We start from the raw sequence: 12,082 nt of genomic DNA, 5'->3' as shown, positions 1-12,082 counted from the left end.
AATTTTTTCATAAAGAGTTGTAAGTTAAATCAATGATTTGACTCAGTGAATTCATATCTTTTAATTCCTAGACATGTTTCTTGTTCTGCCCCCTATATTCTGACACACAACACAAAACTATGTACAAGAATTTGTGAATCCATGAACGCCTGACCCAATATCCCCAATCCGTAAAAATACACAATTAAATCGACCTGCGATCTAATGTGCTCTTCACGAGGAGTAAGCTAGGTGACGGCGGACGTGCTCGTTGGAGAAACGGATTGCGCGTCTTGGCTTGGCGGCGCTGACGAACTTCATGTTTTGAGAAATGCCAGTCTCGCAAGTGGTTCCAGCGGCGACGGCCTGAACGACAGACCACTGCCCAGAAGCGCAGCGTTGGAAAGAGGTTCCACTGATGCAGTTCCATGAGCCCTCCTGGCCTGGGCAAGGAGTGCCAGCGGCGGTCTCGGAGCTGCCAGTGGTGGTGTCAGAACCGTTGTTTGCTGAAGAGCCTGCATCAGGCACAACAGCGGCGGGTGCGGATGGGCTGGAGGTGACGCTCGTGGGAACAGCGGGCGCGGCGGATGCGACGGGAGCAACAGACTCAACTGGGGCAGAAGTCGCGACAGGGGCGACAGTTTCACTTGCGTTAGGTGCGACTGTGACGAAAACGCCGCCTTGGATACCGGTGGGGGCGGTAACAACGGACTGTGTCGGCTTTGGGGCCTCGGATGAACCACCACCACCACCAGATCCACCAGCAGCCTGGCAGCTTCCCGTTGGAGGCGTAAGCGAACCTGATCCAAGTTTCTCGACGGACCCGCCGGCATTGGGGAATTCAACATCCTTGCTATCAACGGTCGTGCAACCGTTGCCAATGTTTGCCGTGAACATATCTGGAAGGGCGTCGTAGGCAGCAGTGTCGCGCTTTGACTTCGAGTTGCCTCCGGTGATATCGATCGGGGCACAGTTCATGTACATCTCGCGGTTGCCGACCTTGTTGAACCAAGTCCAGGCAAGAACGGCATTGCCAGTTGGAAGGCCCTCGGGGATGGTGAAGCTGTAATCATCCGGGACAGGAGTGTCTGGGCCGCCGCCGAGATTGCCATCGACGCCACGTGCTGGGCAGCCTCCCTCGATCGAGTGGATGACCTTCCAGACGCTGTCCTTTGTTGGCTTCTCATCGTAGGTGATAGAGATTTGGCATGATCCACCGCCGTGGACGGCGCTGCCGACGAAGTTCAAAGGCTGCGTGGAGCCGAGGGCCATGGGGTTGCTGGCACCCTCTGGGTCGTAGACGCCACCGCGCTGCTTGCAGGGGAAGTCGCTTCCATCGGCGAGAAGAGGGCTGTTGTTGAGAGTAGACTTTCCGAAAGGCTTCGGGGTGGTCATCATAATGTGGGCGCTCGCGTACGAGGCCATGCCAAGAGTGGCGACGATAGAAGATGTGAAATGCATGTTGATAGTTTTGTTGGTGATTCGTGCCGGACGAGATAGAGACAAGATTTCTAGGCTTTTATATTGCCAAGTGAATGATGCTAACGAATAATGTTAGCCAGCCATTATGGTGTATTCACCGTCGCTCAGGTATCGGATGGAATATTCGAGTTCTATTGTTCGAGGTCGACAATGGGAACAATAAGGCTATTGAAGGAAAAGGCCAGAACACCACACACAATTCTATTGTCTCGCTAGAGACAATACTGGAGTGAATTTTGATACCCCCCCAAAACAGCAATAGAATAATCTTATCATTTTCTCTGATACCAGAGATCGACAGTGGAGGAAAGGTATTACATACTGTATACGTTGCTTAAGCAAGATCGAGTCTTTTAGACTTGGCGATTGAGGGAATGTGAGGTGGATATCAAGGATTGTAACGGTTTGCAAATGCCACAGGCACGAAGTAAGGAATGATAGATCTCCGAATATCGAATTCGTTGAAGAGATGTAGGTCTAGCCTGTAAAATGAAGTGCAAACAAGAATGTTTAATCGCCAAGGACTTGTGAGACGGAAGAAGAGGAAGAGGGGGCTTTCTGGGTTCTTTATAGCATGGAGATGGGACGGGGAGGGGAGAGGGGGAGGCAAACTCACAGAGCATGGGGACTGGGGACCTGACTACTCGAGTAAGTCTCGGGAGCCATAGTGGTTCCTGACTTGCGTGGATCCACAGGATCCGAGTACATATGTTGTACCTGCAGCAGTGGGCCAGAGCGCGCTACTCTAAACTCCTTGAAATGGCGAAGGAGGCCAGTGGGAGTGCACGGTGGGCGGAGCTCAGCCGGGAGGTGAAGCATGAACATTTGCGGAGTATGCGTGGAGCAAATGTGGTTTGTCCGATGGAGGTCCCCTACGCATGAAAGTCTGACAAGCTAGTGCGCAAGGTTCCGGCAGGGGGTGCAAGCGGGAGTCCCGGGAAACGACTTGACTGGATACGAAGCGATCCTGGGCGGATTCGAGTATGTCAACGACTCCACGACACGGGAGGGAACCAAAGACATGATGGATAAAGATGCGATAGGAGTGGCTGACCGAAGGACGACGCGGACGCGCCATGTAAAAAGTTTGAAACGATTTGTTTCTTTGTCACTTGTAGCCCGACCATGTCTTCACCTTTGATGACTCGTAGCGTAGCCTTTGTCTGGATGGTGTGCACATGTTGACGACATGGGTACGACATCGAGGAGTATCAGTCAATCAGTGGCTATCCCCCAAGCCGGACGGGCAATATGTCACCTATCTCAACTGAACCGTTCCTGACCAAGATGAATCCGTGCCGCCTAGCTATACGTAGCTGCCTTGTTCTTCTTCGTATCTACAGTATGAAAATTCGCCCGTTGAGAGGTCCGCGTCGATACTGTACCTGAATTCTTGCTTCTTCCCCTCAGCCACATGTCTTGAGGCTGACGCGGTATTTTTCAATGGTGGGGCGAATGGAATCCCAGAAGCCGAAGTCACAGGGGTGTGGCGTGGGGCAGGATTTATCCTGGTATGCCAGCCAGCTGGCAGGCCTCGAGAACGGCCATGAACAGGCCTCGCACATGGCCGTTCTGAAGATACCAAATACCAGGAATAGCGTATCGGGCACCAAACCACCACTGGCGTGGCCCATCTGTAGCCTGGGAATGCGGCCGTCTGGAAATGACCACAACTGTAACCAGACCACCACTCATAATAGCGACGGTGAACACTGTGCGCCTACACACAAACTCCCATAGGGCTGGTATCAGAAGGAATCCGTGTCGCGAAAGCCTCATGCGGGCGTGATTCTTCACCGCGATTTCAAAAGTCCAACAAGAAGCGCGCGTTCTCCAACGTCGCAAAACTCCTAGACGCTGGAAAGATAAATTTAGGAGGCCGCAGCATAAGTCTCCCTTGAGCTGTCATCAGGCTTCAGCATGACAATCCGGTGACGCCGCTGCACGAGACTCCCCCAGAGCAGCTGTGATCAGGCATCTAGGGAGGAGTTTAGCGGTACACAGCCACTGCCAGCCCACAGCAATGCGCAAGGCACTGGGAATGCACAGGGGACGCACAGGCAAGGCACAGGCTCCCACAGGATAACGGTCCTTCAGGCAGGCAGTTTTCCCTGTCGCCTCTCAGCTCGCCCTTGACTCGCACTAGAAAAACGGGATTACGAAATGACAAAGAACGGCCATCTGTGTGGCCCATGTCGATTCCCCTCAGTGGTACGTCCCGCAAAACCGGTTGGCTGACGTCTGGTGGACCTCAACGGCCCACTTGCCAGCCACCACTGGGAATGCAACCTTCCATCTCGAGTACCCCCTGCCAATCCCCGGACCCTCACCAAGGATGGCCAAGGATAGCCAAGGATGACGCGAACAAGCGAGACCGCTTCGTGGCCACCTTATTCGTCCGTCCTGTATCTGAAACCGCGCCTCGTCTCAGCATAAGAAATTTTATACGACTTACACGTCGAATAAGACAAAGCCAAGTCGAGGATAGGACAAAGGATGAAATGGGGGATTAGCACAATTTGGCATCTTGAGCCGTTGAGTGGTGCTCGCCGTCAAGTTGATCACTTTGGCTTCACGTTTCCTTGGCTTGTACCCTCACTCCACAATACGACTCGGACTTGCGATTTGACAGACCGCGGTGTATCATTACCATGGTAGTGCGGGCTCGGCGCGTTGTCCGCGGACGCGATTCGGTTCTCCATGTCCCTCTGAGATATTCCTTTGAGATGGCGTACAAAGTACTTCTGCCGAACATGATCGGCGACATTCGAGATCCACGAAGGCGAGACTCCGCCGCCAAGCAAGTCCGTCTCCCAGCCTCTTCTCGGTTTTTGCTTCTGTACCCTTCGAGGCCCACTTCTGTCGAGAAACCCTTCTCAAGACTTCCACCGGTTTGCGGGTCTATCTGGGGCGAAGAGGTCGGTGAAACTCTCGCCTCATGCACCTACGCGTAGATCACGTTGCTCGAGTCTTCAACTTCCTCGGTGGGACATATGGCCCGTTACCTCTTGGTACTGCCGAAAGACCGAAAGTGTGATTTTGAAATTCATAGGCGAGGGCTGTGCTTCGGCGATACTCCCTCCCCGAAGGCCGCCGTCGGGGATCGACTCAGGGAAGAGTAGCAATATTTTGGGCAACGCATGAATCTGGGAAATTTAACGTGACCTTGCTTTGCCATTGTGGATATCGTGATCAGGGCTTTGGCACGGCTTTGCGGAGGCATTGCGGCGGATGCTGTGCTATTCTTGTCATCAAGTGTCAAGGCTTTCTGCTGTGTAATTTGCCTTTATGGGTCTGACATTAAAGATCTGAGCTTCTCCAGCGTCCCTTCCTGCACCTAGACGTGTAATTTAGCTATTCGTCATGTACCTGGTTCCATAAACAGATATTCTTCCTTGTCAAACTCCAGAATCTTGAGCTGTCCATGCATCGATCCACCTTGTCATAGAGTAACTCCATCGCCGAGCTCAAATCATCGTGATACTACAGCGGATGCTCCCGGCGTGAAACGGAATGTAACCATCAATTACCTTGCCGACCCATCATCTCCGGTCCTGTCACCAAGAGAAGCTTCTCAGCCAGGCCCCAGAAGAACCTGGCTCATCCAGCAGTCAACGTTGCGTCTCTTGGATCTGAAACTCTGGCGTGTGCGATGGATCACACGTGAAGAGTAATTGATATTCAGCCACGTGATTTGCTGGCTTTTGCGACTTGTGATATGTGATTCGTGATTCGTGATTCGTGAATTCGTGTGATGCGTTTCACGTTTCGAGTTGCGCCAGAATCGGGAAAGATAGGTGACGTGGCGATGTGTTTGCTGCTGTGTTTGGTGAGATGGGATGATTGGTATGTGCATAATAATACATGAGATGATGTGAAACAGAAATGAGGATAATGGGATGGGACGGGACGGGATAGGAGTGAAATGAGAGAAGGATTCCTTTTGGTGGTTGGCTGTGACGTTACGCGCCATATGGGTCGGAAGCAGATGAGAGGATGGTCTGAGGGAATAGGAAGACGAACAACGATCGAACAACAATACACCAACAATACACGTAGGCGAAGAGAATGGAGCTTTTTCCCATCTCAACCCAAGCTCTCTTGTGGTTCTTTGTCTCTTGGGAATAGGAGAAAGAAATTGCCAATCTTTTTTTACTTGCTATTGACTCCACGCGTATGTCAACGTTTTCCAATTCTCTACGTATCACACATTGCTGAGCATCTATTGCATCTATGGGTAATTTCAGATCTACAACTGTGTCTTTGCGGGACGAGCATTTAGATCCATACAAGGTCGATGCTCGTCGGAGCCAACCGCTCACACTGCGCTCTTCAATGCATCCGATTCACAGTCCTCAGCTTCCTTTGCAGCGATGCCGGCGACCACCGAGGCGATCCGGCGCTTTTCTTGTTCCTCGTCTTCAACGTGGGCCTCTTCAATTTCCAATCCCTTCTCTACTTCGGTTACCCCTTCTTTTCCATCGCCGTCTTCGCTCCCCTTTCCTGTTCCGGAATCGTAGTAGTGGTCGACGGTCCCATCATTCTCAGGTCCATCAACCCAATTCTTCATCTTCTCGCGGCGGAAATCGGCAAATAACCACTCTTCACACTCAAGTCGGTCCTTACTCAGATCCCAAACATAAGTCTCCGCCCTCACCATGTTTCTTTCCCCTTCCTTGGATGCGTTGACCTTCTCCATCTCCTCCGCTTTGATGTTCCCATGTGCGTCGAACACCTCGGCCTTGAGCGCCTCTACCTTCACAAACACACGTTTGTACATATCACCTTCAAACTGATCCAGCCACTTCACATCTGCCTTGCTAAGGCCAGTTATCAGAGTCCCGAGCACCGTATGGTTTTTCTGTGCAATGATAGCAGGAAAGTCCGCATTGCGAACCTTTCGGCGCGAATAGTTTCGCAGAAGTGCTGTAGAAAGACGCAGGTGAGAGACGAGTTCCGGGAGAGGATTTTCGGTACCGTAACAGACGCGGTATAAAATCTGAGGGACCATCTATGAGGTCGTCAATGGAGGGGTTCTGAGAGCGGGGTAACGAGTTGCTCACCAAGGTGCCATAGACAAAAGCTGTCTGGCCATTCTCAGGCACAGAAGAGAGAGAAATGGACGTGCCATCTCCACCCAAGCCTGGCATTTTGCCTGTTACAAGTTCTGTTCCTTTCTCAAAGTATATGTTGGGTTGTGAAGTCTCACTTTCGCCTCGCCCCTCTTGGTAGGATTTGGATTGTAGCTTCCACCAAATGCGAGTGAGTCAGGGAGTGCAAGAGAGCGATTGTAAATTTCCAAAACACAAATTATTCAAGATGGCCTTCCTATGTACGGGGTATTTAAAACATATCGACAAAGAAATCAAAGAAATCAAAACGGCTTCAGGCGGTTGGAAGCGCCCCAACACAACCAACAAAGATGATAAGATAAGGAAGGTGGTGCCTGGCCTGGGGAAAATGCGCTAAGACAGCTTGGGTTAGTAAGGGGGAAAGTATATTCCGATGCACTCCGACGCACTCCGAAGCACACATATACCAAAAACATTTTGACGACGCGTCCAAAAATTAACTTCATCACTCTTGCAGCCACTGAACCATTATGATTCTCTGAGCCTCTTTATTGATTCCCTGCCAATATATGACAACCATACCAGTTTTGGGCTTTATTAACTCTTTGAGATTCCTCATACCGATGCTAGACGTGAATCCTCTCGAACCCCCAGACAGATTCTATCACAATCTACGAATGAAATTCGAGCTTGGAATCGTGGATTCTAGATCCCAATCCCTTGGCTCATAGTTATCAAGTTCTCATGCTGAGGCAGGTATCCTCCCCAAAAGCCCAGACATTTCTACACGTCGTACTGTCGTCTGAACTTTAGATCAAACCTCCTGTCCCTTCCTTCACCGACTTTTGACTCCCACCAAATGCGCCAAACTATTCCACATTCCATGCTATCAGCATACAAACTTCCAGGATTGTGAACTATACGGGCCCTCCTCTCATATTTGGCGGCATTGCCCTGCCGCTCTTTTGGTTTACATGGTCTTCGTGGTCTTGGTTCTGAACTGGCGTGGTTGTGTTGTTCATGGTGCTACTTACTATGAGCGTGAATAAATACAAATCTTTAGCAGGTATTACACCATTCACCCCTCATCTGTCTTTGCTCTCTGTCTTCAAAAAGTTCTCAAATGGGAAACGATGCCTAGGAATTAAGGGATTTTAGGTTAAAGCCGCCGTGTCTCTTGACCACCTCTGTGGAACGGATGGCCGGCTTGTCTTCATGGCCGCACTTCCATTCTGATCCCATGTCTTTCATATATATTTATTATACTCGTTATTGTCTTCGACTTTCTTACTGACAATTTCCAAGCATATAGGTTTAGTCAACAATAATCTGCCCCAAATTTACCAACAGCCACAATCGTAAGCCCTGTCTCTCATTTTCGACTTTTCCACGCCCTACTTCCTCCCCAAGTTATGTCCCTGCAGTATATGCAACCAGGACGGCGGAGTCACAAAACCTCAACTCAATACCGAGCATAATATGATGATTATTGTTCCCTATTACATGAAAGCCGTTATTAGGAAGCGGCGACGGGATTATCGTACATAGTATATTCTGATTATGCATCCATCTCTTGACCTCAAGCATATCGTTGTCCAAATATGGACGTCAGACTGACCTGCCTCACATCAGGATATGCTGACATTTTCTGGATTAGGTACTCCTGAATATTTCGTGGTAGATAGTTTTATAAAATGTATATTCTTCAGAAAAATGAACCCCAATGCTTCGGTTCCATAGTCATGGAACCCATACTCCTCCATGGGGTCTGTATTAGAAACTTATAATACGAAAGTTTATAACTACCCGCGTTATGACCTGGCGAGTATGTGCGTTTGCAAGGGAAAGGGTGTATTATAATGACTGACATGGGTATATTTACACAGGATTGGAATATAATATTCAAACTTATCCCCCATCGAGGTGTGCAGCTTACATCCAACCTTGGTAACTATGCCACAACACCACTACTATAGTCACCGACTTACTCCAGAGAGGTTCGTTTCAACTAACGCGAGAGCGCCTTCCGTCGCAGTGCTGTTAACGTGATATTCCCACCTTGGCAAACTATGTCACCACGCCTTCCGTGACAGCACTGATAGGTCGCTCTTTCCGCGATCATAATCCACGTGACTTCCCTTCTCCCTTCCTTCATCCCTTCCTTCATCCCTTCCTTTTATGGTTGTGGTTTTATTTTGTGTAGTGTGTGGTGTAGTGTGGTGTGGTTTATTTTGTTGTGTTAGGATTATTTAGCATTCTATAAATCGCCTAGTTATATTATAAATAATTTAGAATCACTACTTTATAGTTAACCTTAGAGAGGACATAGGTCGTATTAATATAAGTAGTAATATTAAAATAGACCTATAGTAGGAAGGATTTAATTTAGCCTTTAAACCTTACTATATATGTTAGCTTATCCCCATCTCTACCTTAGCTTAACTTCATCTCTAAACTAACCTCTAATGAATTATTCTACTTAATTCGACTATAGATTGTATTAAGCGTTAAACGGGGTATAGTACGTGTAGGTCTGCTCCTTCCGTAACTATAATCCACGTGACTTTCCTTCGTCCCTTCCATCGTCCCTTCCTTCTGAGGTGGTGATATTATTTTGTAGTGTGGCGTGTTGTGATTTATTTTGTTATGTTGATAATGTCCCTAACAATTCAGGATCACCGTTTTGCAAGTCGGTATCAATATGAGCAACAACGCTGTCATAGACCCGCAGTGGGAAGAAAGTATCATTACTGAGGACGCCCCAGAAGTCGAGAACGGAGGACTGCCCGAAATGATATACATACTGGAGTTCGAAATGCCATCCACGCTGGAAGTTGCGAGACGCGAAGGCATGATTTTCCCTGACGGTTCACCGAATTTCGTCAATCTCGCACAAATGTCGTCGTCCTTGCTTGAATCATCCCTGTTAGAAGGACCAGATGAATGGCGAGGACTCAGCCCTACCGCGCCGCCTATATCAATGGATGGCGCAAATTCGGTGAAATCAATGAGACTTGGATCTTCTGCCTCTGAGGCTGTCAGCGATGAGAGCATGGCCAATAAATTTCCTGATGAGGAGCACTTGATCGGAATCAACAAACGAGACTCTCGACTCCCCCCACCTTCAGAACTGAGTTATAGCACGCCCTCGGGGTCTTCTGTGCTGATGCATACTGACGACGAGAGAATATCTCGACCTTGGAGAAAAATAAGGGACAAGGACCTCGTCAACCAGGACCAGGATGATGATGAAATTACTCCAGCACCGCCTCTGTGGAACGAGGACCCTAATTATATTCCTCCACCTCCGCGCCAGGCTAGACCTGCACAAGGCGCGTTCAATTCCGACCCGCACGCACGAAATACAAGGACAATACGCCAGCGAATTGCTTCTGCGAGACAGACCTTGAGGGATGTTGTACAGGAGGATAGAGAATGGATAAGAGGAGCCATGGTCCGCATTGGTATCAGGTCTGAACCTGACCCTGGCGAAAACGAACGTCCACCAGCTACACTTCCACAACCTGCGGCGGAGGAGCCGGCTCCCGAGAAGCTTTCTAGGGGAGCAAGAATCAAGGCGCGCGTCACAACTTATTTGAGCTTAAGGGGTGGCAGTGGGCGGCCCAGCAGTGGTTTTTATCTAGGAGGGCAATCAGATGATGATGTTCCTTCAATAGACTTGTCGCAAGATGATAATCCTCCAGGAGATCAATCGCAGGACGACGCTGGTTCAAAAGACCAATCGCAAGACAACACTCGTCGAAGAGAACAAGCGCAAGGCAACACTCGTCCAAGGGAACAATCGCAAGACGGCTCCCGTCGAAGAAGCCAATGGCATGAAAACAATCGCCCAAGGGAACCATCTCAAGAAAGCTACCGTCGAGGAAGCCAATTGCAAGACAACTCTCGTCCAAGTGAACAATCGCAAGACAACTCCCGTCCAAGAGGCCAATCCCAAAACAATACTCCTCAAAGAGAAGAACGCCACAACTCTGGGTCCACAGCGATTTCTAGCCCGAGGCCGTTACTGTCACCGTCACGACAGTTGCGTGCTTCTTTTCACGATCAATCTCCAAGAGCAGAAGACCGCTATCGTAGGTCCGAGATTTCTGAGCGACCACCGCCGTCAGAACTTCGTCATTCTTTTCAAGGGCCCATGAACCAGCCTCCGAGAGGTCGGCCATCAGAATACACGCATCCACTAGCTCGGGTCGCTGAGTTCCGAAGATGGGAGCAAAATAACCAGCTAGGCCAGCCTGCTGATGCTGCGGGTCGTGGAGTGTATACCGGGGACCCGTACCCGAGGCCTCCCTCTCGTCGCCGCGGGTACCGGCACAATGATGATACTCGCCCATTTGACATGAGACATTACCGAGGTGTCAGTTCCGGGTCACTAGGATCCAATTCCATGTACAGCGGTAGGAGCCAGAGCGTGGGTTACGACGGGAACCAGGACGAGAGACAGTCCGAGCTCCTGAATGCGAGCCAGAACGTGGGCCAGGCAGTGAGTAGGGGTCTGAACGATGATCAGAACGATGATCAGAACGATGATCAGAATGCGGATCAGATCGCAAGCCCGAACGAGAGTCAGAACGCAGGCCAGAACGCAACCCCGAGCGAGGGTCAGCATGAGGGTCGGAACATTCACCGACGAGTCCCGCCGCACTTGGTTGTGGACTATCTCAACGCGCGTGCTGCCGAGCGTGCTGCCCAGCAGCCGCGGAGGAGAAGGGACAGGCTATCAACACTTAGCAAGGCAACAAGCAAGAAGGTTAAAGAGAAGATGACGAAATTCGCTACGCTAGGTATGAGGCCTAAGGAACCAGAGCCCGAACCTATTGGGGGTGTTCTAGAGGAGCATTTCACTCCATCTCCCCAGGCGACCCCTTCGGCGCCCCCGACTAATCCTCCGCCCCCGCCGCCTAATCCTCTGCCCGTGCCTGTGGTTGCTTCTGCGCACTCGGGTGCACCTGTGCCACTTATTACTGAGGTGCCGAATGCTGCGTCGGAGTCGGGGATTACGGTCCACGAGCAGGCGTATTCCACGAACAGTTTGACCCGCGGCTTCAATATGTGGCCGTTCAACAGGAAGAAGACTAAAGTGAGTATAAACTTTTAATAACGGGGACTGTGGTGACTGTGGCGTTTGGGACATTGCATTGCTGACAAGGAAACGTCTGTGTAGAAAAAGTAACTTGGTATTGGGCGTTTTTGAGAATCATCCTGTTTGAAGATGGACTTGGTATTGAGCGTTTTTTAATATCATTGGGCCTGTTTGAGGACGGACTTGGTATTGAGCGTTTTTGAGTATTGGGCGTTTTTGAGGACGGACTTGGTATTGAGCGTTTTTGAGTTTTATTGGGCGCTTGTTTGAAGATGGTAGTTTTTGGGTATAGACTAGAAGAGAGCGATAGTGGTTATGGAGTATAGGTCTAGACTAGAATTGGCGGTTGTAGTGAGTTATCCCGCACAGCAATAGAGCTTTTGAGAATCCGTCTATGTGGATTTTTTCTATGTGCTCCATGTGTAGCCAACGAAGTAGCGAGCGG

At 49.9% G+C, this 12,082-nt stretch overlaps 3 protein-coding genes across 3 annotated transcripts; 1 reads left to right on the top strand and 2 right to left on the bottom strand.

The window, feature by feature from the left end:
- Positions 1-21: 21 nt before the first annotated feature.
- On the bottom strand, positions 22-1,976 carry VE01_05350 (uncharacterized protein). The gene is made up of 2 exons (XM_018274814.2): positions 1,784-1,976; positions 22-1,520 (listed from the first exon to the last, which is right to left on the bottom strand). Exon 2 carries the CDS (start codon positions 1,438-1,440, stop codon positions 214-216), a length of 1,227 nt encoding a protein of 408 aa, XP_018130234.1. The 5' UTR covers positions 1,441-1,520; positions 1,784-1,976; the 3' UTR covers positions 22-213.
- A 3,651-nt stretch (positions 1,977-5,627) lies between these two features.
- Positions 5,628-6,845, bottom strand: VE01_05349 (uncharacterized protein). The gene is made up of 2 exons (XM_018274813.2): positions 6,525-6,845; positions 5,628-6,472 (listed from the first exon to the last, which is right to left on the bottom strand). Exons 1-2 carry the CDS (start codon positions 6,609-6,611, stop codon positions 5,780-5,782), a joined length of 780 nt encoding a protein of 259 aa, XP_018130320.1. The 5' UTR covers positions 6,612-6,845; the 3' UTR covers positions 5,628-5,779.
- A 2,299-nt stretch (positions 6,846-9,144) lies between these two features.
- On the top strand, positions 9,145-11,831 carry VE01_05348 (uncharacterized protein). The gene is made up of 4 exons (XM_018274812.2): positions 9,145-10,197; positions 10,238-10,631; positions 10,685-11,634; positions 11,719-11,831. The coding sequence occupies exons 1-4, from the start codon at positions 9,235-9,237 to the stop codon at positions 11,725-11,727; spliced, it is 2,316 nt and encodes a 771-aa protein (XP_018130321.2). The 5' UTR covers positions 9,145-9,234; the 3' UTR covers positions 11,728-11,831.
- The last annotated feature ends 251 nt before the right edge of the window (positions 11,832-12,082 follow it).

Source organism: Pseudogymnoascus verrucosus, assembly GCF_001662655.1.
Source record: "Pseudogymnoascus verrucosus strain UAMH 10579 unplaced genomic scaffold scaffold_22, whole genome shotgun sequence".
Classification (NCBI taxonomy): Eukaryota; Fungi; Ascomycota; class Leotiomycetes; order Thelebolales; family Thelebolaceae; genus Pseudogymnoascus; species Pseudogymnoascus verrucosus.
The sequence above is the reverse complement of the archived record's forward strand: the minus strand, read 5'-3'. Positions and strand labels throughout refer to the sequence as shown.

Bases quoted from the DNA above. Each gene is read 5' to 3' on its own strand.
- VE01_05350 (XM_018274814.2), bottom strand. From the start codon at position 1,440: ATGCATTTCACATCTTCTATCGTCGCCACTCTTGGCATGGCCTCGTAC.
- VE01_05349 (XM_018274813.2), bottom strand. From the start codon at position 6,611: ATGCCAGGCTTGGGTGGAGATGGCACGTCCATTTCTCTCTCTTCTGTG. The intron at 6,473-6,524 runs GTGAGCAACTCG...ACGACCTCATAG, and splicing joins CTTTTGTCTATGGCACCTTG to ATGGTCCCTCAGATTTTATA.
- VE01_05348 (XM_018274812.2), top strand. From the start codon at position 9,235: ATGAGCAACAACGCTGTCATAGACCCGCAGTGGGAAGAAAGTATCATT. The intron at 10,198-10,237 runs GTTCCTTCAATA...ATAATCCTCCAG, and splicing joins GAGGGCAATCAGATGATGAT to GAGATCAATCGCAGGACGAC. The intron at 10,632-10,684 runs GTCCGAGATTTC...ATTCTTTTCAAG, and splicing joins GCAGAAGACCGCTATCGTAG to GGCCCATGAACCAGCCTCCG.